Genomic DNA, 24628 nt, shown 5'->3' on the forward strand with positions numbered 1-24628 from the left:
CGGTCCAGCACGTCCCGAGAGGGAACCCAACTCCTCTCCTCAGGACCGTACCCCTCCCAATCAACGAGGTACTGGTGACCACGGCCCCGAGGACGCATGTCCAAAATTCTACGGACCCTGTAGATGGGTGCGCCCTCGACAAGGATGGGGGGGGGGGGGGAAGACGAGCGGGGGCGCGAAGGACGGGCTTGATGCAGGAGACATGGAAGACCGGGTGGACGCGACGAAGGTATCGCGGAAGAAGAAGTCGAACTGCGACAGGATTAATGACCCGAGAAATACGGAACGGACCAATGAACCGCGGGGTCAACTTGCGAGAAGCCGTCTTAAGGGGAAGGTTCTGAGTGGAGAGCCAAACTCTCTGACCGCGACAATATCTAGGACTCTTAGTTCTACGCTTATTAGCAGCCCTCACAGTCTGCGTCCTATAACGGCAAAGTGCAGACCTGACCCTCTTCCAGGTGCGCTCGCAACGTTGGACAAAAGCCTGAGCGGAGGGGACGCTGGACTCGGCGAACTGAGATGAGAACAGCGGAGGCTGGTACCCGAGGCTACTCTGAAAAGGAGATAGCCCGGTCGCAGACGAAGGAAGCGAGTTGTGGGCGTATTCTGCCCAGGGGAGCTGTTCTGACCAAGACGCAGGGTTGCGAAAAGAAAGACTGCGTAAGATGCGACCAATAGTCTGATTGGCCCGTTCTGCTTGACCGTTAGACTGGGGGTGAAAGCCGGAAGAGAGACTGACTGAAGCCCCAATCAAACGGCAAAACTCCCTCCAAAATTGAGACGTGAATTGCGGACCTCTGTCCGAAACGACGTCTGACGGAAGGCCATGAATTCTGAAAACATTCTCGATGATGATTTGTGCCGTCTCTTTAGCAGAAGGAAGCTTAGCAAGGGGAATGAAATGAGCCGCCTTAGAGAACCTATCGACAACCGTAAGAATAACAGTCTTCCCCGCTGACGAAGGCAGTCCGGTGACAAAATCTAAGGCGATTTGAGACCACGGTCGAGAGGGAATAGGAAGCGGCCTGAGACGGCCGGCAGGAGGAGAGTTACCGGACTTAGTCTGCGCGCAGACCGAACAAGCAGCCACGAAACGACGCGTGTCATGCTCCCGGGTGGGCCACCAAAAACGCTGGCGAATGGAAGCAAGCGTACCCCGAACGCCAGGGTGGCCGGCTAACTTGGCAGAGTGAGCCCACTGAAGAACGGCCAGACGAGTAGGAACGGGAACGAAAAGAAGGTTCCTAGGACAAGCGCGCGGCGACGGAGTGTGAGTGAGCGCTTGTTTTACCTGCCTCTCAATTCCCCAGACAGTCAACCCGACAACACGCCCCTCAGGGAGAATCCCCTCGGGGTCAGTGGAGGCTACTGAAGAACTGAAGAGACGAGACAAAGCATCAGGCTTGGTGTTCTTAGAGCCCGGACGATAAGAAATCACGAACTCGAAACGAGCGAAAAACAGCGCCCAACGCGCCTGACGCGCATTAAGTCGTTTGGCAGAACGGATGTACTCAAGGTTCCTATGGTCAGTCCAAACGACAAAAGGAACGGTCGCCCCCTCCAACCACTGTCGCCATTCGCCTAGGGCTAACCGGATGGCGAGCAGTTCGCGGTTACCCACATCATAGTTACGTTCCGACGGCGACAGGCGATGAGAAAAATACGCGCATGGGTGGACCTTGTCGTCAGAGAGGGAGCGCTGAGAAAGAATGGCTCCCACGCCCACCTCTGACGCGTCAACCTCGACAACGAACTGTCTAGAGACGTCAGGTGTAACAAGGATAGGAGCGGATGTAAAACGATTCTTGAGGAGATCAAAAGCTCCCTGGGCGGAAACGGACCACTTAAAGCACGTCTTGACAGAAGTAAGGGCTGTGAGAGGAGCTGCCACCTGACCGAAATTACGGATGAAACGACGATAGAAGTTCGCGAAGCCGAGAAAGCGCTGCAGCTCGACGCGTGACTTAGGGACGGGCCAATCAATGACAGCTTGGACCTTAGCGGGATCCATCTTAATGCCTTCAGCGGAAATAACAGAACCGAGAAATGTGACGGAGGAGGCATGAAAAGTGCACTTCTCAGCCTTCACAAAAAGACAATTCTCTAAAAGGCACTGGAGGACACGTCGAACGTGCTGAACATGAATCTGGAGTGACGGTGAAAAAATCAGGATATCGTCAAGGTAAACGAAAACAAAGATGTTCAGCATGTCTCTCAGGACATCATTGACTAATGCCTGAAAGACAGCTGGAGCGTTAGCGAGGCCGAAAGGAAGAACCCGGTATTCAAAGTGCCCTAACGGAGTGTTAAACGCCGTCTTCCACTCGTCCCCCTCCCTGATGCGCACGAGATGGTAAGCGTTACGAAGGTCCAACTTAGTGAAAAACCTGGCTCCCTGCAGGATCTCGAAGGCTGAAGACATAAGAGGAAGCGGATAACGATTCTTCACTGTTATGTCATTCAGCCCTCGATAATCTATGCAGGGGCGCAGAGACCCGTCCTTCTTCTTGACAAAAAAAACCCCCGCTCCGGCGGGAGAGGAGGAGGGGACTATGGTACCGGCGTCAAGAGCTACAGACAAATAATCTTCGAGAGCCTTACGTTCGGGAGCCGACAGAGAGTATAGTCTACCCCGGGGGGGGGGGTGGTTCCCGGAAGGAGATCAATACTACAATCATACGACCGGTGTGGAGGAAGAGAGGTGGCCCTGGACCGACTGAACACCGTGCGCAGATCGTGATATTCCTCCGGCACCCCTGTCAAATCACCAGGCTCCTCCTGTGAAGAAGAGACAGAGGAAACAGGAGGGATAGCAGACATTAAACATTTCACATGACAAGAGACGTTCCAGGAGAGGATAGAATTACTAGACCAATTAATGGAAGGATTATGACAAACTAGCCAGGGATGGCCCAAAACAACAGGTGTAAAAGGTGAACGAAAAATTAAAAAAGAAATGGTTTCACTATGATTACCAGAAACAGTGAGGGTTAAAGGTAGCGTCTCACGCTGAATCCTGGGGAGAGGACTACCATCCAGGGCGAACAAGGCCGTGGGCTCCTTTAACTGTCTGAGAGGAATGTCATGTTCCCGAGCCCAGGTCTCGTCCATAAAACAGCCCTCCGCCCCAGAGTCTATTAAGGCACTGCAGGAAGCTGACGAACCGGTCCAGCGTAGATGGACCGACAAGGTAGTGCAGGATCTTGAAGGAGAGACAGGAGTAGTAGCGCTCACCAGTAGCCCTCCGCTTACTGACGAGCTCTGGCCTTTTACTGGACATGAAGTGACAAAATGACCAGCGGAACCGCAATAGAGACAGAGGCGGTTGGTGATTCTCCGTTCCCTCTCCTTAGTCGAGATGCGGATACCTCCCAGCTGCATGGGCTCAGCACCCGAGCCGGCAGAGGAAGATGGTAGTGATGCGGAGAGGGGGGCGACGGAGAGCGCGAGCTCCTTTCCACGAGCTCGGTGACGAAGATCAACCCGTCGCTCAATGCGAATAGCGAGTTCAATCAAGGAATCCACGCTGGAAGGAACCTCCCGGGAGAGAATCTCATCCTTTACCTCTGCGCGGAGACCCTCCAGAAGACGAGCGAGCAAGGCCGGCTCGTTCCAGCCACTGGAGACAGCAAGAGTGCGAAACTCAATAGAGTAGTCTGTTATGGATCGATTGCCTTGACATAGGGAAGACAGGGCCCTGGAAGCCTCCTCCCCAAAAACAGATCGATCAAAAACCCGTATCATCTCCTCCTTAAAGTCCTGATACTGGTTAGTACACTCAGCCCTTGCCTCCCAGATTGCCGTGCCCCACTCACGAGCCCGTCCAATAAGGAGAGATATGACGTAGGCGACACGAGCAGTGCTCCTGGAGTAAGTGTTGGGCTGGAGAGAAAACACAATATCACACTGGGTGAGGAACGAGCGGCATTCAGTGGGCTCCCCAGAGTAACACGGCGGGTTATTGATTCTGGGCTCCGGAGATTCGAAAGCCCTGGAAGTGGCCGGTGGATCGAGGCGGAGATGGTGAACCTGTTCTGTGAGGTTGGAGACTTGGGTGGCCAGGGTCTCAACGGCATGTCGAGCAGCAGACACTTCCTGCTCGTGTCTGCCTAGCATCGCTCCCTGGATCCCGACGGCTGAGTGGAGAGGATCCGAAGTCGCTGGGTCCATTCTTGGTCGGATTCTTCTGTTACGGTGCGTGAATGAGGACCCAAAAGCGAATTAACTTAAACAGAGCTTCTTTAATTACCAAACATAGGTAGGCTCAGACGGACCGGCAGATTCCGACAGGACAAGACATGGTTACAGCAAACATGACGACAGTCTGGTTCAGGCATGAAACACAACAAACAAGAATCCGACAAGGACAGGAACAAAAACAGAGAGAGATATAGGGACCTAATCAGAGGGAAAAGGGGAACAGGTGGGAGAAGGGGTGACGAGGTAGTCAAGAGGAGACAAGGAACAGCTGGGGGAAAGCGGGAGAGAAAAGGTAACCTAACAACGACCAGCAGAGGGAGACAGGGTGAAGGGAAAGGACAGAGACAAGACACAACATGACAGTACATGACACGATTGGCTGGTGGCAGCAGAGTCTAGGGAGCAAGCAGTGTTACACACATCCATGCTACTGTCCCGTATTCTAGGCTTCATAAGAAACCAGACAAAAACAGCTGTCTCACTCCATCTCAGCTCATTCCGTTTATAGGTCTTTAACTAGCTGTCCCCACTTAAGGTGTTCGGGCTCCAGCTCTGCTGAGCCAAATTTCGGCTGTGTCACACAGTGCATTTTCGGCAGTGCCTATGCTTACTGGAGACAATGGCTTCTGGGATGGAAGTCATTCTCCTGGGGCTATTGTCGATGCGGCCCTTCCAGCGCTGACTGCTAGCCAATCGCCTGGATGCGGGCGCCCCTGTCAGGCCTATTGGCCCTGGCCCAGTGGTGGGACCCTCTGCTATTGTTAGGGGGCTCCCATGGGCTGCGTTGTAGCCCGCAAAAGCTGTATGAAGGCAACTCGATTCGGGGGTTTGGACAGTGGTGCGGAGCGCAATGCATATCCGTTCCCTGGAGCTCCTAACGGTGTATCTGGCGCTCAGGCGCTCTCCCCTGCTTTTGTCAGGCACATGCTGTCGTATTGAGCGATACATAACCCCGGTTGAATCAACTCTGGTGCAGATCTTTTATCCAGGTGGGGCCCTCTCTCTCAGGAGTGGAGGCTACACCCAGGAGTGGAGGCTATACCTCTGGGCTTGGCCCCAGAGAGGTCCAATCTGACGGCTAGAGGTTTACCTCTGAACTTGATTGCTACTGTTCAGTCCACAAGGGTGCTGTCCACGAGAGGGCTGTATGTGTATATAAGTGACAGGCGTTTGAGCTTTGGTGCCAAAATAAAATAATTGTTCCTCTTCAGAGTTCTCTGTAGGGCCTTTTTATTGTTCCTGCAGGAGCTTTTTGAGCAGGGAGCTTCATTCTCCACTTTGAAAGTGTACATGGCGGCTATTTCAGCAGGTCATGTGGGAATTGATGGCGCCGGTCCAGAGGCTCATCCCCTGGCGGTGCAGTTCCGACAGGTCTCTAAACCTATTGCGCCCACTTGGGATTTTGCTTTTGTTGTGGATGCTCTGTGTTAGTCCCCCTTTGACCAACTGGAGTCTGTGGATCTGAAGACCTTCTCCTACAAGACATCCTTGCTCGTGGCTTTGGCCTCGGCTAAACGCGTTGGGGTTCTCCACACATTACACATACACCCTTCCTGTACTCATTTCACCCCTGGCAACTCAAAGGTGACGTTACGTCTGAATGCGGCCTTTGCCCCGAGAGTCATGGTTATGTCCTTACTTTCGAGGTATTTCCCTTTCCGCCTCCTGCTTTGGCTTCGGAAGAGCAACAGAGGTTACATGCCCTCTTTCCCGTATGAGTTTTACATACGTACCTTGAGCGGACCCAGGATTTCTGGTGACCAACTTTTTGTCTGTTTTGCTAATCCAGCTCGCGGCAGAGCAGTTTCTAAACAGCATCTCTCCCACTCAATTGTGGAAGCTATCTCACTGGCATATAGTAGCAAGGTGCAAGGGTTACCTAGCGGTGCACGCGCCCACTCCACCACTCGTCTGGCACTGTCTTGGGTGTTATTTAAAGGGTTGACTGTAGTGGATATTTGGGCTGTGGCTAGTTGGGCATCTCCACACACTTTTGTGAGGTTTTATCGCTTGGATGTCTACAGGGTGCTTACAACTGGGACAAGAGAGGGTAATTAGGCAGCGCGCAATACCCAGACTACCGCATCTTGCGGGGTGGCATCCGTTGAAGGCGGCTTGGGGCGGGATTTTAGTTCTCCGTAGTTATGTTGTACCGTTTTCACTATAACTACTGTTCCCTAAAAGAGGGAAATGGTTCTCGGCTAGGTAAAGAGAGGTACTGAATTGAAGGAATGAATCCGGGCCTCAGGGTTATCACCTGTGGAAGGTGGGGCCTCCAGCAAGGCGCAGATTTCATTGGCCTTGTCAGACTCCCCATAGTTGTGTTGTATCTCGTTTCCCTCTTTCAGGGAGCAGTAGTTACAGTCATAATGTTAAGTTTTTCTAGAATTGAGATCCCTTTGTATCTTCCCTCGTTCTCCCCTCCCCCTCCTCCTTTCTAACCTCACCCCCATCTCTGTTCCTCTCTACCAGAGCCTGAGTCTGTCCAGCCATCCATCTCCAACAACGGTAGCACCAATACCATGGTGGTGAGCTGGGCGGCACCCCCAGGGAATGTGGGGCAGTATGTGGTCCATCTGAACAGCACTGACCAAGTCTTTACCCCCGTATGGCTGAACTCCAACCAGCAGACACACACCTTCATTTACCTGTCTGCTGGGAGAGAGTACACAGCCGTGGTGACCACTATCAGTGGGCCCTTCAATGAAACATCAGGACCTGTAACTACAGCAACTCGTGAGTATAAGGGAGGAGCCGGGAGTTCTTACAGTAGCATGCCTCCTCTGTCTGTCCGAGGTCATTCATTTGATGTAACTGTTTAGTCTAAGACAAATACTTTAATTTTGCACCAGTCCAGAGTTAGCTTTCAAGATACTTTGTGCAAGGGCATTCAATTCACAGATGTTTTTTTACAACTCAATATAAATTGCTGTCAATTGTCTCTCTCAGAACCCAACCCGCCTGGGCCCATCGGGATCTTGGAGAAGACGACTAGTTCCATCACTGTGGAGTGGGGCGAAGCTCCTCTGATGGCCAACACCACCTTCAGTTACCTGGTGAAGTACCTGTCAACGCAGCGAGACAGCAAGACGGTCACGACTACAAACACAAGTCAAACACTGCTCAGCCTGTCCTCTGGAACACCCTACAATGTGTCTGTGGTTTCAGTGGGAGTTCTAGGCTTCCACAGTGAGGAGGTCTGGAGCAGTTCGGTCACAACCAGTGAGTGTCAACACGCACGCGTACATGCACACGCTCAATCATTTCCGAACGCATACACCCAAACACAACCCCCCCCGAGACGTTTGCTTTCTGTTTTCATAATTATCGTTCTGCTAACCTCCTCTATGTCGTCTTTGATTGGATTCCCCCAAGGACCAGAGAGTGTCCAGTCATTGCGTGCAGTGACAGCCGAGGTGAACCTAACATTGACCTGGTCAACGCCTGTAGGTCACAAGCCAGGCTACAGCTACAGAGTGACCTGGACAAACTCCACTGGGTTAATCATCAGTAATAGAACCACGGCCGTGGAAAACCTGCCCGTCAATGGATTGGTCCCCGGTAGTCCGTATAACTTCACCGTAACGACACAGACAGATGACGGCACAGAGGGAGCTCCAGTCTCAACCTCCAGCTGCACCAGTAAGATCATAGCACGTTTTCACCTGTAGACTACCATACTGTACCACCGGTGTGAGATGCGTTAAGAATGCATATATGGATTTATAAAGGATGTACTACCGTTACTAGCATCTACAGACTGTTTTATATATTTTACATGTCATTTTTGAACTGAGTTTTGATCTCTTGTAAATTGTATTTTTCAGCCATGGTCTGCACATTTTCTTTTCTGGTAATAAAATCACAACTGAAATCTGAAAACCTCTTTCTCTCCCTCACTGTGCCGTAGACGCCAGCCCTGTGTCCAACTTGAAGTGTGCCTCTCCTAATGACCCCAACGCCAAGCTGAGTCTGTCCTGGACCAAACCCAAAGGACTGCACCAGGGCTTTCAGATCACTGCTAAGGAAACCATCCAACTCCCTCAGGGCCAGGTGCGGCTACACAATGTATTTCTCAATTGCTACACAATGCATTTCTCAATTGCTACACAATGTATTTCTCAATTGCTACACAATGTATTTCTCAATTGCTACACAATGCATTTCTCAAACATTACAGTAAATATTGTTCACGGAAACAAAACAATTATTGATTGACTGACTGGCTGATCGATTGGTTTAGGTACACAATAAGACAATTGGTGACTGTAACCCAGCCTGTGGTCACACAGTCCCTGACCTGAAGCACTATACAGACTACACCCTGACCGTGACCACTCTGGGCTGTGGGAAAACCAGCACCGTCCAAAGCCTCACCTGCAAGACTGGCATTACTGGTATGTGACAGAGACATAGTTCAATTGCAATGTAGGCGCACATTGGGTGGAATATGATGGAACAACTTAATTACCCTCACAATTTGAAAATGTACAGTATGCTTCTCATCCAATTACATTGTACAATTACAATGTTATGTGCTCTTTACCTGCTCTTTACCTGTACAGTATGTGTTGCCCATGTACAGATGTCGGGTCTTAAATTTGAGCCAGTTTTCTTACGGCAGGAAAATAGTCCTGCAGCAACAGGAAATGTGAATTGTGTGAATTATAATTAATGGACATTTTTGTAGGGGTTGATATATTTATTTGTAATGGAAAATCTAATTTTAAAGTGGAAATGTAATACTTCAGAAGCCTTTTGTTGCCCTCAGAACTGCCTAAATTTGTCAGGGAATGGACTCTACAAGGTATCCAAAGTGTTCCACAGGGATGCTGGCCCATGTGGACTCTAATGCTTCCCACAGTTGTCAAGTTGACTGGATGTCCATGGACCATTCTTGACCCACACGGGAAACTGTTGCGTGTGAAAAACCCAGCAGCATTGCAGTTCTTGACACAAACTGCTGCGCATGGCACCTACTACCATACTCCGTTCAAAGGCACTTCAATCTTTTGCCTTGCCTATTCACCCTCTGAATGGAACACACACACAATCCATGTCTCATTTGTCTCAAGGCTTAGAAATCCTTATTTAACCTGTCTCGTCTGCTTCATCTACACGGATTAAAGTGGATTTAACAAGTGACATCAATCAGGGGTCATAGCTTTCCCCTGGATTCACCTGGTCAGTCTATGTCATGGAAAGAGCACGTTTTGTATACTCAGTGTATACTTCAAGTTTCAAATGTTCTGCATTGCAGGAAAGTTCTCCCAGCGAGAGGGTGATCAAATTAAGATCCTACATATGTATTGAAGTAATATGTAAGCTCGTAAACACAATCCTTTCAGGATGTAACTAGAAACATTGTAAGAATTGATGTCCCATTTCTTCCTCCTCTCTTCCATTTCTCCAGTCCCTCCTATCCCAGCCGACTTCGAGTCCCTAGTCAGTGTCACAGCGAAGGATCACAACTCCTTCTCTGTGCAGCTGACCCCCAGCCTCCTGGACAGCACCAATGGACCAATCAAACACTACGGCGTGTTGGTGACCTCAGACATCAACAGTGGGTCCACTTTATTCTCGTATTGGTTAAGATTGGTTTATGATTGATTTGTAGATTGGCCAGTTTTGGATTTGGGTATAAAAAAAGACATGCAAAGTATACACTTGGGTTAATTTAACTGCGAGAATTCTGAGTCAACATATTCAAGATGATTTATCTCAAAATACATTGTGTCTTGGTCCAAACAATTTGACTATATTTTCGTAATCGGTGATCTTTACCGTACTCGTGTGTGCGGTGTTTTACTTGCAGATGTAGATCAGTCTAACTCATCGCAGTACTTAGTGAAGACTTACCAGGACTGGGAAGCAGGCTCTACTACTGCATACCTGGCTACGGTCAAAGACAACACTAACAACAGCCGGAGGAGGAAACGTGCAGGGAACATTGACATTTACATAGGGGACAAAACCTCATGGAAGGGCTATACCAATGGCCAACTCAAGGCCAAACGAGAGTACAGGTATGAACACAACACAGGCAGCATGTGTGATGAGTGGAAGGGATGGAACTTACAATTCAGCCTGCACTAATCAACTACTGATGTAAACTATGAACTAAAATGTCAAATGTTTTGCAATTTTTTTATTTTGTCTTCACAGTTATGCCATTGTTTTATTCACTGAAATGGTGGTAGAGCAGAATGGCCTTCTGAACGTCGGTTCGTCGCTCGTCATGATAACGCTGTTTAACTCAAATTCATTGTACCTCCCTCAGGACCCAGGTAGCTATTGCACCTTTACTCTGTGTTAACTGTTTACACCACAGCTATGAGCTGTTGCGACAACTTCTGGCAAGTCTTACAATGATGAAAGGCACGATGGATGTCTTCGTAATATATGGCGTTCACACGGCGTTCTCTTCGGTCATTCTCAGGGGTCACCAGTGTGGTTGTCGGGGTAACGCTTGGAGTTTTTGTCCTCCTCTCCATCATTACTGCCGGCTTCATCATCTACTGGAGGAGGTGAGAGATCGCCATCGTAACATACTGTATGCCATTTAGCAGACTATTTTATTCAAAGCGACTTACTGTCATGCGCACATACATTTGACTTATGGGTGGCCTCGTTGAATCGAACAACCACAATCGTTGTGTTGCAAGCGCCATGCTCTACCAACCGAGCCATACAGGATCATCATCCTAATCATCATCGTGTTCATCATCACTCGGTAATTTAGATGAGTTTTTGAAACGTTTTTGGATGGCCATATGATTTCTGTATGCCTTTGTTTTCACAGACAAAACAAGAAGGACTCTTCAGACATCCAGATTCACTCGATGAGGTTTTTATGATGATCCTTCACTTGTTTCTGATCCATCTCACTTTGAAATTGAATGCATCCCCCCCCCCCCCCCCCCCAGGGCTAAAGTGTGAGTATCGACTCTTATGGTAACCTATTAGGAGACTTCAAATCAGTATTTGTCACATGCGCCGATTGCAACAAGTGTAGACCTTATCGTGTAAATGCTTACTTAAGAGTGAAGAAAATATTTACCAAATAAACAAAATGCCGTGCGGTAGCAGAGAGAACAGTCTATGACTTGGGTGACTGGAGTCTCTGACAATGTTATGGGCTTTCCTCTGACACCGCCTCTTATATAGGTCCTGGATTGCAGGAAGCTTGGCCCCAGTAATGTACTGGCTCGTACGCACTATCCTCTGTAGCGCCTTATGGTCAGATGCCGAGCAGTTGCCATACCAGGAGGTGATGCAACCGGTCTGGATGCTCTCGATGGTGCAGCTGTAGAACATTTTGAGGATCTGGGGACCCATGCCAAGTCTTTTCAGTCTCCTGAGGGGGAATAGGTTTTGTTGTGACCTCTTTACGACTGTCTTGGTGTGTTTGGACCATGATAGATCCTTGGTGATGTGAACACCAAGGAACTTGAACCTCTCGACCTGCTCCACTACAGCCCCGTTGATGTTATTGGGGGGCATGTTCGACCCGCCTTTTCCTGTTGTCCACGATCAGCTCCTTTGTCTTACTCACATTGAGGGAGAGGTTGTTGTCCCTATAGGCTGTCTCGTTGTCGGTGATCAGGTCTACCACTGTAGTGTTGTCAGCAAACTTAATGATGGTGTTGGAGTCGTGTTTGGCCACGCAGTACAGGACAGGTACACACCCCTGAGGGGACCCAGTGTTGAGGATCAGCGTGGCAGATGTGACGACCCTCCCATCGTGACACAGATGTGTTGTTGCCTACCCTTACCACCTGGGGGCGGCCCATCAGGAAGTCCAGGATCCAGTTGCAGAGGGATGTGTTTAGTACCAGGGTCCTTAGCTTAGTGATGAGCTTCGTGGGCACTATGGTGTTGAACGCTGAGCTGTAGTCAATGAACAGCATTCTCACATAGGTGTTCCTTTTGTCCAGGTGGGAAAGGGCAGGGTGGAGTGCGATTGAGATTGCGTCATCTGTGGATCTGTTGGGGCAGTATGCGAATTGGAGTGGGTCTAGGGTATCCGGGAGGATGCTGTTGATGTGACCCATGACCAGCCTTTCAAAGCACTTCATGGCTACGGACGTGAGTGATACGGCGCTGTAATCATTTAGGCAGATTACCTTCCCTTCCTTGGGATCAGAGACTATGGCGGTCTGCTTGAAACATGTAGTTATTACAGACTCAGAGGTTGAAAATGTTGGTGAAGACACAGGCCAGTTGATCCGCGCATGCTTTGAATACACGACTTGGTAATTCATCTGGCCCCGCGCCTTTGTGAATGTTGACCTGTTTAAAGGTCTTGCTCTCATCAGCTACCGAGAGCGTTATCAAACACTGTCATCCAGAACAGCTGGTGCTCTCGTGCATGCTTCAGTGTTGCTTGCCTTGAAGCGAGCATAAAAGGCATTTAGCTCATCTGGTAGGCTCGCGTCTGGGTATCCCTTTGTAGTCTGTAATAGTTTTCAAGTCCTGCCACATCCGACCAGCGTCAGAGTCGGTGTAGTAGGATTCAATTATTATTATTATTATTTTTATTATTTTTATTTTTTTATTTTTTTTACCCCTTTTTTTCTCCCCAATTTCGTGGTATCCAATTGTTATAGTAGCTACTATCTTGTCTCATTGCTACAACTCCCGTACGGGCTCGGGAGAGACGAAGGCTGAATGTCATGCGTCTTCCGATACACAACCCAACCAGACGTACTGCTTCTTAACACAGCGCGCATCCAACCCGGAAGCCAGCCGCACCAATGTGTCAGAGGCTACACCGTGCACCTGGCAACCTTGGCTAGCGCGCACTGCGCCCGGCCCGCCACAGGAGTCGCTGGTGCGCGATGAGACAAGGAGATCCCTACCGACCAATCCCTCCCTAACCTGGACGACGCTAGTTCTATATTATCCATGTCGTTGTTCAGCCACGACTCATGCTGTTGGTAGTGTAATCGTTATTTTCCTATGATTGCATGTTAGCAAGTAGAATTGATGGCAGTGGGAGTTTACTTGCGGGCCTACGGATTCTCTGCGGCCTCTTTTCCTCACGCAAATGACGGGGATCTGGGCCTGTTCCCGGGAGAGCAGTACATCTTTCTCGAAAAAGCTTCTTACAGTTCGTGGCGAGTAATCCCATTTCTGATGTCCAGAAGTTATTTTCCGTCATAGGAGATGGTAGCAGCAACGTTATCTGCAAATTAAGTGAAAAAAATAAGTTACAAACAACGCAAAAAAAACGAACGAAATAGCACAATTGGTTGCGAGGATGTAAAATGTCAGCCATCTTCTTCGGCGCCATCTTAACAACTTGACACATTGAATGAATCAACAGGTAGAGTTGCACACCGTTTCTTGGTGTCACTCGTGTTTGTGTTAATGCTTGTCTCCCGCGTCTCTATTAGCAGAACCGTTGTTGTGAGGGTGGAGGACTATGAGGCTTATTACAAGAAGCAGAGAGCAGACTCCAACTGTGGTTTCGCTGAGGAGTTTGAGGTAAAATCGAAATCTATTTATTCGTTCATACTCATATTTTTGATGTTCCATCGGGCATCAGTTGATGTTCTGTATTCTGTAAATATGCCTGGTTTCTAATGTCTCTCTATCCCTCTAGGACCTGAAGCTAGTGGGAACAGCCCAAGCAAAAACCAGCGCTTTGGCCATGGAGAACAAGTCTAAGAACCGCTACAACAATGTGCTTCCCTGTGAGTCAACCATGACCCCTGACCCCTGTCTCCATGACAACAACCCCTGTCCCCCTGCCACTGCTTACCATAGCTACCATAGCTTATCATATCTAATCCTCCATCCTCATTTCCATACAGACTAACTCCTTTGTTTAATCAATAGCTTAGCTGTTTATTCAAGCAAGCCTTTACACTAGAGTGGTTGAGAGCATGATGCTTTGTCTCTGGGCAGAGTGACAGGAATTCTCTTTCAGTTCTATCAATCCTCATTGCTCCTCTTTCCCACATCCCAGATGATTCCTCTAGAGTGAAACTGTCCATTCATGGAAGTCCATTTGACGACTACATCAATTCTAACTACATCCCGGTGCGTACTGACCCATCATCATCACCGCTATCATAATCAGCTTTCTCTGACCCTCTCTGATTCAGCTCTTCTTATTTCACAAAGCATGATCGATATAGCTAGATACAGTGGCTTGCAAAAGTATTCACCCCCCTAGGCATTTTTCCTATTTTTGTTGCCTTACAACCTGGAATTTAAATATATTTTTGGGGGGGTTTGTATCATTTGATTTACACAACATTATTACCACCTTTGAGATGCAAAATATGTTTTATTGTGAAACAAACAAGAAATAACCAAAAAAACAGAAAACTTGAGCGTGCATAAGTATTCAAACCCCCCCAAAGTCAATACTTTGTCGAGACACCTTTTGCAGCAATTACAGCTGCAAGTCTCTTGGGGTATGTCTCTATAAGCTTGGCACATCTAGCCACTGGGATTTTTGCCCATTCTTAAAGGAAAAACTGCTTCAGCTCCTTCAAGTTGGATGGGTTCCGCTGGTGTACAGCAATCTTTAAGTCATACCACAGATTCTCAATTGGATTGAGGTCTGGGCTTTGACTAGACCATTCCAAGACATTTAAATGTTTCCGCTTAAACCACTCGAGTGTTGCTTTAGCAGTATGCTTCGGGTCATTGTCCTGCTGGAAGGTGAACCTCTGTCTCAGTCTCAAATCCCAGGAAGAGTGAAACAGGTTTGCCTCAAGAATTTCCCTGTATTTAGCTCCATCCATCATTCCTTAAATTCGGATCAGTTTCCCAGTCCCTGCCAATGAAAAACATCACCACATCATGATGCTGCCACCACCATGCTTCACTGTGGGGATGATGTTCTCGGGGTGATGAGCAGTGTTGGATTTGCACCAGACATAGCGTTTTTCTTGATGGCCAAAAAGCTCAATTTTAGTCTCATCTGACCAGAGTACCTTCTTCCATATGTTTGGGGAGTCTCCCACATGCTTTTTGGTGAACACCAAACGTGTTTGCTTATTTTTTTCTTTAAGCAATGACTTTTTTTCTGGCCACTCTTCCGTAAAGCCCAACTCTGTGGAGTGTACAGCTTAAAGTGGTCCTATGGACAGACTCCAATCTCCGCTGTGGAGCTTTGCAGCTCCTTCAGGGTTATCTTTGGTCTCTTTGTTGCATCTCTGATTAATGCCCTCCTTGCCTGGTCCATGAGTTTTGGTGGGCGGCCCTCTTTTGGCAGGTATGTTGTGGTGCCATATTCTTTAAATTTTTGAATAATGGATTTAATGGTGCTCTGTGGGATGTTCAAAGTTTCTGATATTTTTTATAACCCAACCCTGATGTGTACTTCTCCCTAACTTTGTCCCTGACCTGTTTGGAAAGCTCCTTGGTCTTCATGGTGCCGCTTGCTTGGTGGTGCCCCTTGCTTAGTGGTGTTGCAGACTCTGGGGCCGTTCAGAACTGGTGTAAATATACTGAGATCATTAGACACTTAGATTGCACACAGATGGACTTTATTTAACTAATTATGTGACTTCTGAAGGTAATTGGTTGCATCAGATCTTATTGAGGGGCTTCATAGCAAAGGGGATGAATATATACGCACGCACCACTTTTCCATTTAAAAAAAAGAAATTTAATATATTTTTTAAACTATTTTTTTTTTTTTCTTTTCACTTCACCAATTGGGCCTATTTTGTGTTTGTCCATTACATGAAATCCAAATAGAAATCCATTTAAAATACAAGTTGTAATGCAACAAAATAGGGAAAATGCCAAGGTGGATGAATACTTTTGCATGGCACTGTAACTTATATTAACACTCAGATATAAGTCTTTATTTTCAGGTTATAGAAGTATTTCATCTCTTATATCACATCCGTCTCACATTACCAGGATGTACAGAGTCGGAATTAAAATATGTACGAACGTTCGATAATGCTTGTTGTAGATGCTTACGTTCTGGGTCAATATGTCCCCACTGCCAGGGTTACAACTCCAGGAAGGAGTTTATTGCGGCCCAGGGTCCTTTGCCCGGCACTGTCAACGAGTTCTGGAGGATGATCTGGGAGAAGAACGTCCAGACTCTGGTCATGTTGACACGCTGTAACGAACAGGGACGAGTGAGTACACACACACACACACGCACACGAACGCGTGCACATGCACACACATTTAGTGTGTTGGAAAGGGAATGTAAAACCAGCCATGCTGCGTCTGTATGCAGAATATATAGTCATCTACTCCAATGCTCCTTCTCTGGTTGAGGTTGTTGAAGCGCTCCTGGCTGCCTTTGAGTCACTGCAGACCTCTCTATATGGTGTCAAGCTAGTCTTGAATGCACCAAAAATGAAATGTAGGAATTCCACCGTAGCCGGATCTCAGTCAGAGAAGGTTAGCCCTTTCACGTCTGGGGGCACCTCCATTTAAAAGGTGTCACCCTACAAATACATTGGGACCAGAAGCTGTCTACAAAGTTCACAAGGATAATCTTGTGAGGAAGCTTAAGCTGAATTATGTATTTTTTTTTACAACAGGGCTTGTTTCCGTTTGAGGCAAGACAGAAGCTTGTTTAAGCCATGTTTCTTTCAGTAATTGATTATGGTGCACATGCATGCAGTCTCCTCGTTGCTACAGAGACTGGACTCAGTCTAGCACGCAACTTTGCGCTTTGTCACAAATGCCAAGTCGCTCACCCACCATTGCACCTTGTATCAAATGGTGGGCTGGACCTTGATTTACATGTGCAGACAACTACATTGGTACTGCATGTGTTCATATACAACCTATGGTTCTAATGATGAACAGAGCCTTGAGATGCTTTTGGGAAATCGGGCTCAGATCGGCTTGATGACGTGTTGCTGTGTTGATTGTACTGTACGTTTTCTACTTTGTAATGTTGTACTGACTGCTGTTGCCTTCTCGGACAGGTATGGTGTCTCGATGAGAATTTCCTGGTTGAATAAAAACAATTCTAACACACACACACACACACACACACAACAGCACACTACCCGATTCAGGGCCGGATCGGTCTCGACGCCAGTCGTCAAGCCCAAGCTAGGACGGTGACCAAAATGAAAATATTTACACAGAAATGGCAAAAGGCATGCCAAAACAAGAGTATTTACACTAACAAACACTGGCAGGCCACCAGTCCGAAAGGCTAACCTGTCCACCTCACTCTCACTAAGTGCCAAACCCACACACCTGTGCAATCATCAATTATCAAGGGCTGCTTTCAGTATGAAAAAAAAATATGTGTGGAACTGTACTGAACAACTAGATGAAAAAACAGAGAGCATTGTTGTTTTCTTCAAAATTGGGTTGCCTTTGGTTAGTAAATGGCTTTAAGCAATATCACTATCATCTAGTGACCACAATAAATTAATGACACACACAATTTGATTTAGGACTCGCAGGAAGAGGTAAATCACCAATATTAGTGTTGCGCTTTTTTCAAACACAAAAAAAGAAGAAAATGTACTACTTTAACATGGGGATAGCCTCAATGGCACTGCCCATGCTGTCACAGACGCCTAAATGGCACAGATACAAAGATGAGTCCTCTATCTAACTCTATGGAAATAAGTCCTGACCCACATGTCCTCACACTAAGCTACCACAATTCATAACAGCACACCTGTCTCTCACCCACCCACCTCTCTCCGCTAAGGTCAAATGTGAGGAATACTATCCATCTGAGACCAAGCACTTTGAGAATATCACCGTGACAACCACCTCTGAGATCCCCCTAGAAGACTGGACCATCAGGGACTTTGACGTAAAAAATGTAAGTTGCTGGGATAACAGAGGAGGCTGGTGCGAAGAGCTATAGGAGGACAGGCTCCTTGTTATGGCTGGAATGGAATAAATGGAACGGTATCAAACATATGAGAATGTTCGACTCCGTTCCATTCATTCTCGAGTGGTGCAGCAGTCTAAGGCACTGCATCTCAGTGCTAGAGGTGTCACTACAGTCCCTGGTTCGATTTCCAGGCTGTATCACATCCAGCCGTAATTGCGAGTCCCATAGGGCGGCGCACAATTGGCCCAGCGTCGTCCAGGTCTGGGCGGTGTAGATCGTCATTGTATATAAGAATTTTTCTTAACTGACTTGCCTAGTTACATTAAAAAAAAGTTTTTTTTAAAGGAATTTTAGCAGATGTTTTCTGATTCAACTACTACTCTGTTAATCAGATCCTTGAAGGGGTCATTCATTACATGTCATGCATTCCTTAGTGCTTATCGGTAAGTGTCCCTGTGTTTGTGATTGGCTGACAGGTGAAGACGGTTGAGACACGCTCAGTACGTCACTTCCACTTCACAGCCTGGCCGGACCACGGCGTCCCCGAGACCACCGAGCTGCTCATCAACTTCAGACACCTGGTCCGAGAACACATGGACCAGTACTCACGCCACTCCCCCACCGTCGTCCACTGCAGGTACACACACACACACACACACACACACACACACACACACACACACACACACACACACACACACACACACACACACACACACACACACACACACACACACACACACTGTTTATCTTAGTTAACCTAAAGAAGCATTATTGGTTTAAAAAGTAAATTAACATTAGTTCTCTCTCCGCTCTTTCTCTCTCTCTCTCCTCTCTCTCTCCTCTCTCTCCCTTTCGCTTGCTCTCTCTCTCTCCTCTCTCTCTCGTTCTCTCTCTCCTCCCTCTTGCGCTCTCTCCTCTCTCCCTCTTGCTCGTTCTCTCTCTCTCCTCCCTCTTGCGCTCTCTCCTCTCTCTCCCTCTTGCTCGCTCTCTCCCCTCTCTCTCTCTCTCTCTCTCTCCACTCAGCGCGGGTGTGGGACGGACAGGCACCTTCATAGCCATCGACCGGCTGATCTTCCAGATAGAGAGGGAGAGTATGGTGGACGTGTACGGTACCATCCACGACCTGCGCATGCACCGGCCCCTCATGGTGCAGACAGAGGTCAGTCACTGCCCACACCGGTCTACATTTCAGCATGTTTCTGGGTTTAATACAGGCCTACTGTACAATACGTCACTGTGGTTAAAAGTGGAAGTTATGCTCCGCCTGCTTATGGGGTCACTAGGTGAAAATGTATTGACATCTGAACGGTCAAGTTGGCTTCATCCTAATTGTAGTACATTGTGTGATTGTCTTACAGGAGCAGTATGTGTTTCTAAACCAGTGTGCCATGGACATCATCCGATCCAGAACTGGAACCAACGTGGATTTAATCTACCAGAACACGGCTGCGCTCACCATCTACGAGAACGTAGAACCCAGGAAGGATACATCAAAGAATGGCTACCACCACGCGTAGGCCTCTGGTCCTCTCGTTCCTCTCTCTATTCCTCCCCAGTCGTCCTCCACTCCCCTCCTCCAGTATCAGCCAGACAGGCCTGTAGAGACGAGCTTAGAAAAGGGAACGTTTTTTCATAGACACACTGTATTTATTGATCTAGTTTTTTGTAGTATTTATTTGGTAAACACGTTGTGGAAGTAGGAAAAATAACAAGGGAGGTAACTGTTCAGAGGAACAGACGCACAATTTTCATCCAAAGACCAACAATGGAATGTGTACAATTATATTTTAGAGATGTAATTCTTATATTTCCATATTTTTATATTGCTGATACTTTGAATGTCTGCTTGCTCTCTTATTGTGATTGTTGTAGTATTGTCAATATGTTAAGAATACTTGCTCAGGTAATATATGTGAAAGGATGTGTGGTTATACTGTGTGAGATGTAAATGAATACAATACATATATATATGTATATTAATATCAAATTAAATGCAGATCCTGTGTATTGTTAAATGGGCCCAATGTTGTGTTTGCCAGATATCTCCATCTTTAGGTAGGGATTAGCACCCAACATAACAATTATACAACCATTTAAAAAAAAAAAAACTCTCCTCTCTTCTGAGCCTTGACGTGCTCTCCCAAGAGTTTCCACTAGGTGGTGCAATTATATTTTTCTTCATGTACAATGTCTGGACAAGCACAATATACTGTTTTAGAGGAGGAGAAGAGAACTACTCCTGGCAATAGGCCTATACAAATATGATTTAGTATTATATATGTGAAGTCAAATGTTACACTTTCACTCCAGAGAATTTGGATATCTCAACGAGTTTAAAACGAGGAGTTTCGTGAGAACCTTTAGTGTTTTTAAGCGCTGTTCTGCGTAAAGCACTGGATGCATTTACGTTTTTACACTGTCGCTTTTTAAATTCTCCTATAGCTGTCTAAGGCTGGTCTACATATTCTTGAGGTGATCATGAGAAGTGATTGAGAAACCGCTGTGGGAGCCTGTGGCCTTCCTGACTGTTGAAACCCACTTTGTGCAATACGAAATCACCATTCAAATACGAAATCACCATTCACAAAACTTCCGTCTGTAAACTCAGCTCATCTCTCACCCTCAAAGACTCATGGGATACGCATTATGAAATGCTCCCCTACTGCTGTTTGTTGACCTACTGTATGTTCTATAGAAAGGGGCTCGTGTAATGCTTTGCTTAATGTCTATTGGTGATGTTTCTATCATAGGAGCAGGAAAAGGTTTGCAGTCATTGGGGCGGCAGTTTTCCATGAGGCAATTTGCACTTTTTGGAAATATGTGGTTATATATATATATACATGAATTCATGGGCCCTGTCCAGAAACAACCTCTACTCCCTAGATCAGAAATAATTGGATTGGTAAAAGCAACATGGTAGTGGCTCTACCTAGCTTTTCCGATAGTGATATGCTTGGTGGATTCTTCTGGTCAAAACGACACAAATATCTATAAATGGCTTGGGAATAAGGGATGTTTCTGGATATAGGTCATAGATTTACAGATCAGCTGTGGTTGAAATTAAAGCCACTCTCCTGATACTGTTGTACTGTCTTTGTGCCACAATGCACATGGCTGACTCCGCAAATACTCTTCCTCAGAGTTTTAGGACGTTTTATGGAGTGGTGTAGGAATTGTGTTACAATTGCGGTGTGATACACTATGTGACGCTCGCTGGTACAATGCAGAGGACGAAAAGGTCGAGGTGTTCTATTTGTATCCTTCCGTCTGTCCATCCTGGGATTAAAGATGTTGCACTCTTTTCTCTCTACAAGTGTCAGCTTCTCTGTTCCACCATATGCCCACCATGTCCATGGCGTTGACTGAGACAACGGCCCAAGCTTTTGTTCAATTAGGCCACACTAACTGGGGTCAAATACTTCAGTTAAAGGTTCATTGAAAACGAGCAACAAACTGTATCATTTGGCAAACACGGTAGTTAGTCTGCGTTGAATTCTTTGAGGTAAGCACTAGAAAGTTATCATTTTGCAAATGCCTCATGATCGTCGGCTGAAAACGGGATGAGGGGAGGACTGTTTATTGTTGAGCCTTTCACAAAGGGTCATTGTTACTTTGTTCAGAGAGAAACAGCTTTTTAAAGTTATTTTGATGGAGCCATGTCCCCAGACAAACCTCAGTGCTCTGGGGGCCTCTAGGCCATGTTGCTGAGTCAGGGGTTAGTACAATGTGGCCACAGGTATAAAAAGAAAGGTTTTAAACAGGTAGGATATCAGTTCCACATCAAGAGCAGCAGCAGCAGCAGCACAGAGAGACAAAATGACCTCCACCGGCATGAACATGAACAGCAAAGTATATTTTAGTGCATATATAAATATACATTTTCCTAGATTGTTAGACTAAGAGCTGTCTTGTACTCTAGTGTCAGAGCACAAGGCAACCATAATTGCAGAAACCTGATTACTAGCGGGATTGGGCAGGGCCCAGAACGTAGCAAATCTTTTTTTTTTGTACGTTTGAATGGTTCATAAAAAGGATTCCTGCTTATTTTCAGATCACCTTCTACGAGGACAGGAACTTCCAGGGTCGTTCCCATGAGTGCATGAGCGACTGCCCCGACATGTCCTCCTACCTGAGCCGCTGCCAGTCCTGCAGGGTTGAGAGCGGCTGCTTCATGGTCTACGACCGCCCCAACTACATGGGAAACCAGTGGTTCATGAAGAGGGGAGAGTACTCTGACTACCAGCGCATGATGGGAATGAACGACATCAGATCCTGCCGCATGATCCCCATGGTAAACCCAATAACATTTCGTTTGTAGCATTTTATGCCGTTGATTTCAGAGAAACGTACACCTGTGTCCATTCCCTCTATATGTTTACAATCTACGACGCTGCGTTACACATTTTTGTCGGGAAGTTCCTGAGCTGTGCAGATTTCTCAGTAAAACATGTCGTTTCGTCACGTTACAGCACAGAGGATCTTACAGGATGAGGATCTACGAGAGGGAGAACTTCGGAGGTCAGATGCACGAGATGATGGACGACTGTGACGACATCATGGGTCGGTACCGCATGAACAACTGCATGTCCTGCAACGTGATGGACGGCCACTGGCTCATGTACGAGCAGCCCCAGTACAGAGGCAGGATGATGTACATGAGGCCTGGAGAGTACAGAAACTTCAATCAGATGAGCACGGGCTCTATGGGCATGAGGTCCATGAGCATGAGGCGTATCAATGAGTCCTGTTACTAGATATTGCTTTACTAATGTAAAGAAGAGAAGCCATTGAATAAAATGTATATAAAAATAAAAAGAACTCTTGCATATATCTATTTTACCCTTTAGCCAAACCCCTTGACAGGCCATACTGAAAACATGCAAATATGTCATATACCTACCCATTCTTATTGACCCAAGGAATACATAAAACACTAAACAATAATACAAAAATCCAAATGTGGTTTATTTTACTGTTCCTAAAGTCTAATTTCCAGTGTCTTTTCACACACACAAAAAAATGCATTTTACAATAATGATTCCAGTGTCTGTGAAACAATATCTTAAAGGTCACTTTCGTTACCCCGGTTCTCTGATTATATGAGTGAGACGTATCACATATGGGGATTCGCTGAAGGCGGTTCACTATGAAGAACTAATCACAGGAGGCAGACAGGTCAAGTGGCGAATGAGATGAGCCCTCCCTCCTTATAAGGCGCCACTCGCCCCCGCCCTCTGGTCAATCTCAAGCATGCCTCGATTCCTCGCGAGCAGAGAAATGCGGTGATATGTCTCACTCATTATCAGAGAACCCGTGGTTACAAAAGTAACCTTAAGTTCTCTTTCAAATACTGATGTTGACGTATCACATGTGGGGAATCTTTGCCAACTCCCATATCTCAGATAGGCTCTCCCAGAACCCAGGGTAATCCCAACTGCATTACCCCGCAGAGGCTCCGACACTGAGGATAGAATGCGCTAACGAAGGTGCAGCGATTCCATTCAGTAAAACCTCATAAACATATGAGGGGCGGCCCGACATGTCGCATTGCAAATCTCCTACAAAATGAGATGTCTGTGAAGAGTTCCCAAGAGGTAGCCAATACCTCTCTCTGGGCCCTCAGTGGGCTGTAAAGCCACTTGCTATTATCAGTAAATATAAAAGCCTCCACTATCCAAAGGGAGGCAGGGAAAAACAGAGGCAGAAATGGAGTCAGGAAAAAAAAAAACATGAACATGATGAGGCACACGCTGGACGCTCCTTACTCTGGACACCTCATTCTCCCTCACCCTAACGGGGCATTCCAGGAATCCGGGGGCTCATGTTCACCTCCACAGTTGCCGCATTTCACTTCACCTGGCATACGGTACTCTTCCCTTCTGCACACACCTGACACGTGACCAAATCGTTTACATTTATGACACAACAAGGTATCTCATTAATCCTAACTTTATATGAGAAGGGAGAGACTCCTCATCAAAGAACAGTTGTCATGTACTGTCATGTTGTGTCTTGTTTCTGTCCTTTCCCTTCACCCTGTCTCCCTCTGCTGGTCGTTGTTAGGTTACCTTTTCTCCCCCTCTTTCCCCCAGCTGTGCCTTGTCTCCTCCTAACTACCTCGTCACCCCTTTTCCCACCTGTTCCCTTTTTCCCTCTGATTAGTCCTCTATATCTCTCTCTGTTTCTGCTCCTGTCTTTGTCGGATTCTTGTTTGTGTTGTTCATGCCTGAACCAGACTATCGTCATGTTTGCTGCAACCTTGTCCTGTCCTGTCGGAACCTGCCGGTCCATCTGAGCCTACGTTTTGTTTTGTTATTAAAGAAGCTCTGTTTACGTTAATTCGCTTTTGGGTCCTCATTCACGCACCGTAACAGAAGAATCCGACCAAGAATGGACCCAGCGACTTCGGATCCTCTCCACTCAGCCGTCGAGATCCAGGGAGCGATGCTAGGCAGACACAAGCAGGAATTGTCTGCTGCTCGACATGCCGTTGAGACCCTGGCCACCCAAGTCTCCAACCTCACAGAACAGGTTCACCATCTCCGCCTCGATCCACCGGCCACTTCCAGGGCTTTCGAATCTCCGGAGCCCAGGATCAATAACCCGCCGTGTTACTCTGGG

The 24628-nt window shown here is 47.1% G+C and overlaps 2 protein-coding genes across 6 annotated transcripts in view; both read left to right on the top strand.

Moving 5' to 3' along the window:
- The window catches only part of LOC110492579 (protein tyrosine phosphatase receptor type J), a 69106-nt gene extending 48021 nt beyond the window's left edge, over positions 1 to 21085 (top strand). For 3 of the 5 annotated variants that reach the window (XM_021566992.2, XM_021567008.2, XM_021567023.2), the window contains 18 exons: positions 6676 to 6939; positions 7153 to 7425; positions 7579 to 7845; positions 8114 to 8256; positions 8447 to 8600; positions 9617 to 9766; positions 10019 to 10229; positions 10369 to 10490; positions 10643 to 10730; positions 11006 to 11050; positions 13602 to 13692; positions 13811 to 13901; positions 14177 to 14250; positions 16185 to 16319; positions 17873 to 17989; positions 18481 to 18641; positions 19031 to 19166; positions 19366 to 21085. In XM_021566992.2, coding sequence (XP_021422667.2) covers positions 6676 to 6939; positions 7153 to 7425; positions 7579 to 7845; positions 8114 to 8256; positions 8447 to 8600; positions 9617 to 9766; positions 10019 to 10229; positions 10369 to 10490; positions 10643 to 10730; positions 11006 to 11050; positions 13602 to 13692; positions 13811 to 13901; positions 14177 to 14250; positions 16185 to 16319; positions 17873 to 17989; positions 18481 to 18641; positions 19031 to 19166; positions 19366 to 19524 — 2681 coding nt within the window. In that variant the 3' untranslated portion in view covers positions 19525 to 21085. Of the gene's footprint in view, positions 1 to 6675; positions 6940 to 7152; positions 7426 to 7578; positions 7846 to 8113; positions 8257 to 8446; positions 8601 to 9616; positions 9767 to 10018; positions 10230 to 10368; positions 10491 to 10642; positions 10731 to 11005; positions 11051 to 13601; positions 13693 to 13810; positions 13902 to 14176; positions 14251 to 16184; positions 16320 to 17872; positions 17990 to 18480; positions 18642 to 19030; positions 19167 to 19365 lie in introns of those variants that run through there. The other 2 variants (XM_021567000.2, XR_005037372.1) reach the window with 2 other exon arrangements.
- A 679-nt stretch (positions 21086 to 21764) lies between these two features.
- Positions 21765 to 22822, top strand: LOC110492604 (gamma-crystallin M2-like). The gene is made up of 3 exons (XM_021567035.2): positions 21765 to 21856; positions 22059 to 22298; positions 22477 to 22822. The coding sequence occupies exons 1-3, from the start codon at positions 21824 to 21826 to the stop codon at positions 22759 to 22761; spliced, it is 558 nt and encodes a 185-aa protein (XP_021422710.1). The 5' UTR covers positions 21765 to 21823; the 3' UTR covers positions 22762 to 22822.
- The last annotated feature ends 1806 nt before the right edge of the window (positions 22823 to 24628 follow it).

This window comes from Oncorhynchus mykiss, chromosome 2 (assembly GCF_013265735.2).
Source record: "Oncorhynchus mykiss isolate Arlee chromosome 2, USDA_OmykA_1.1, whole genome shotgun sequence".
NCBI classification, from domain to species: domain Eukaryota; kingdom Metazoa; phylum Chordata; class Actinopteri; order Salmoniformes; family Salmonidae; genus Oncorhynchus; species Oncorhynchus mykiss.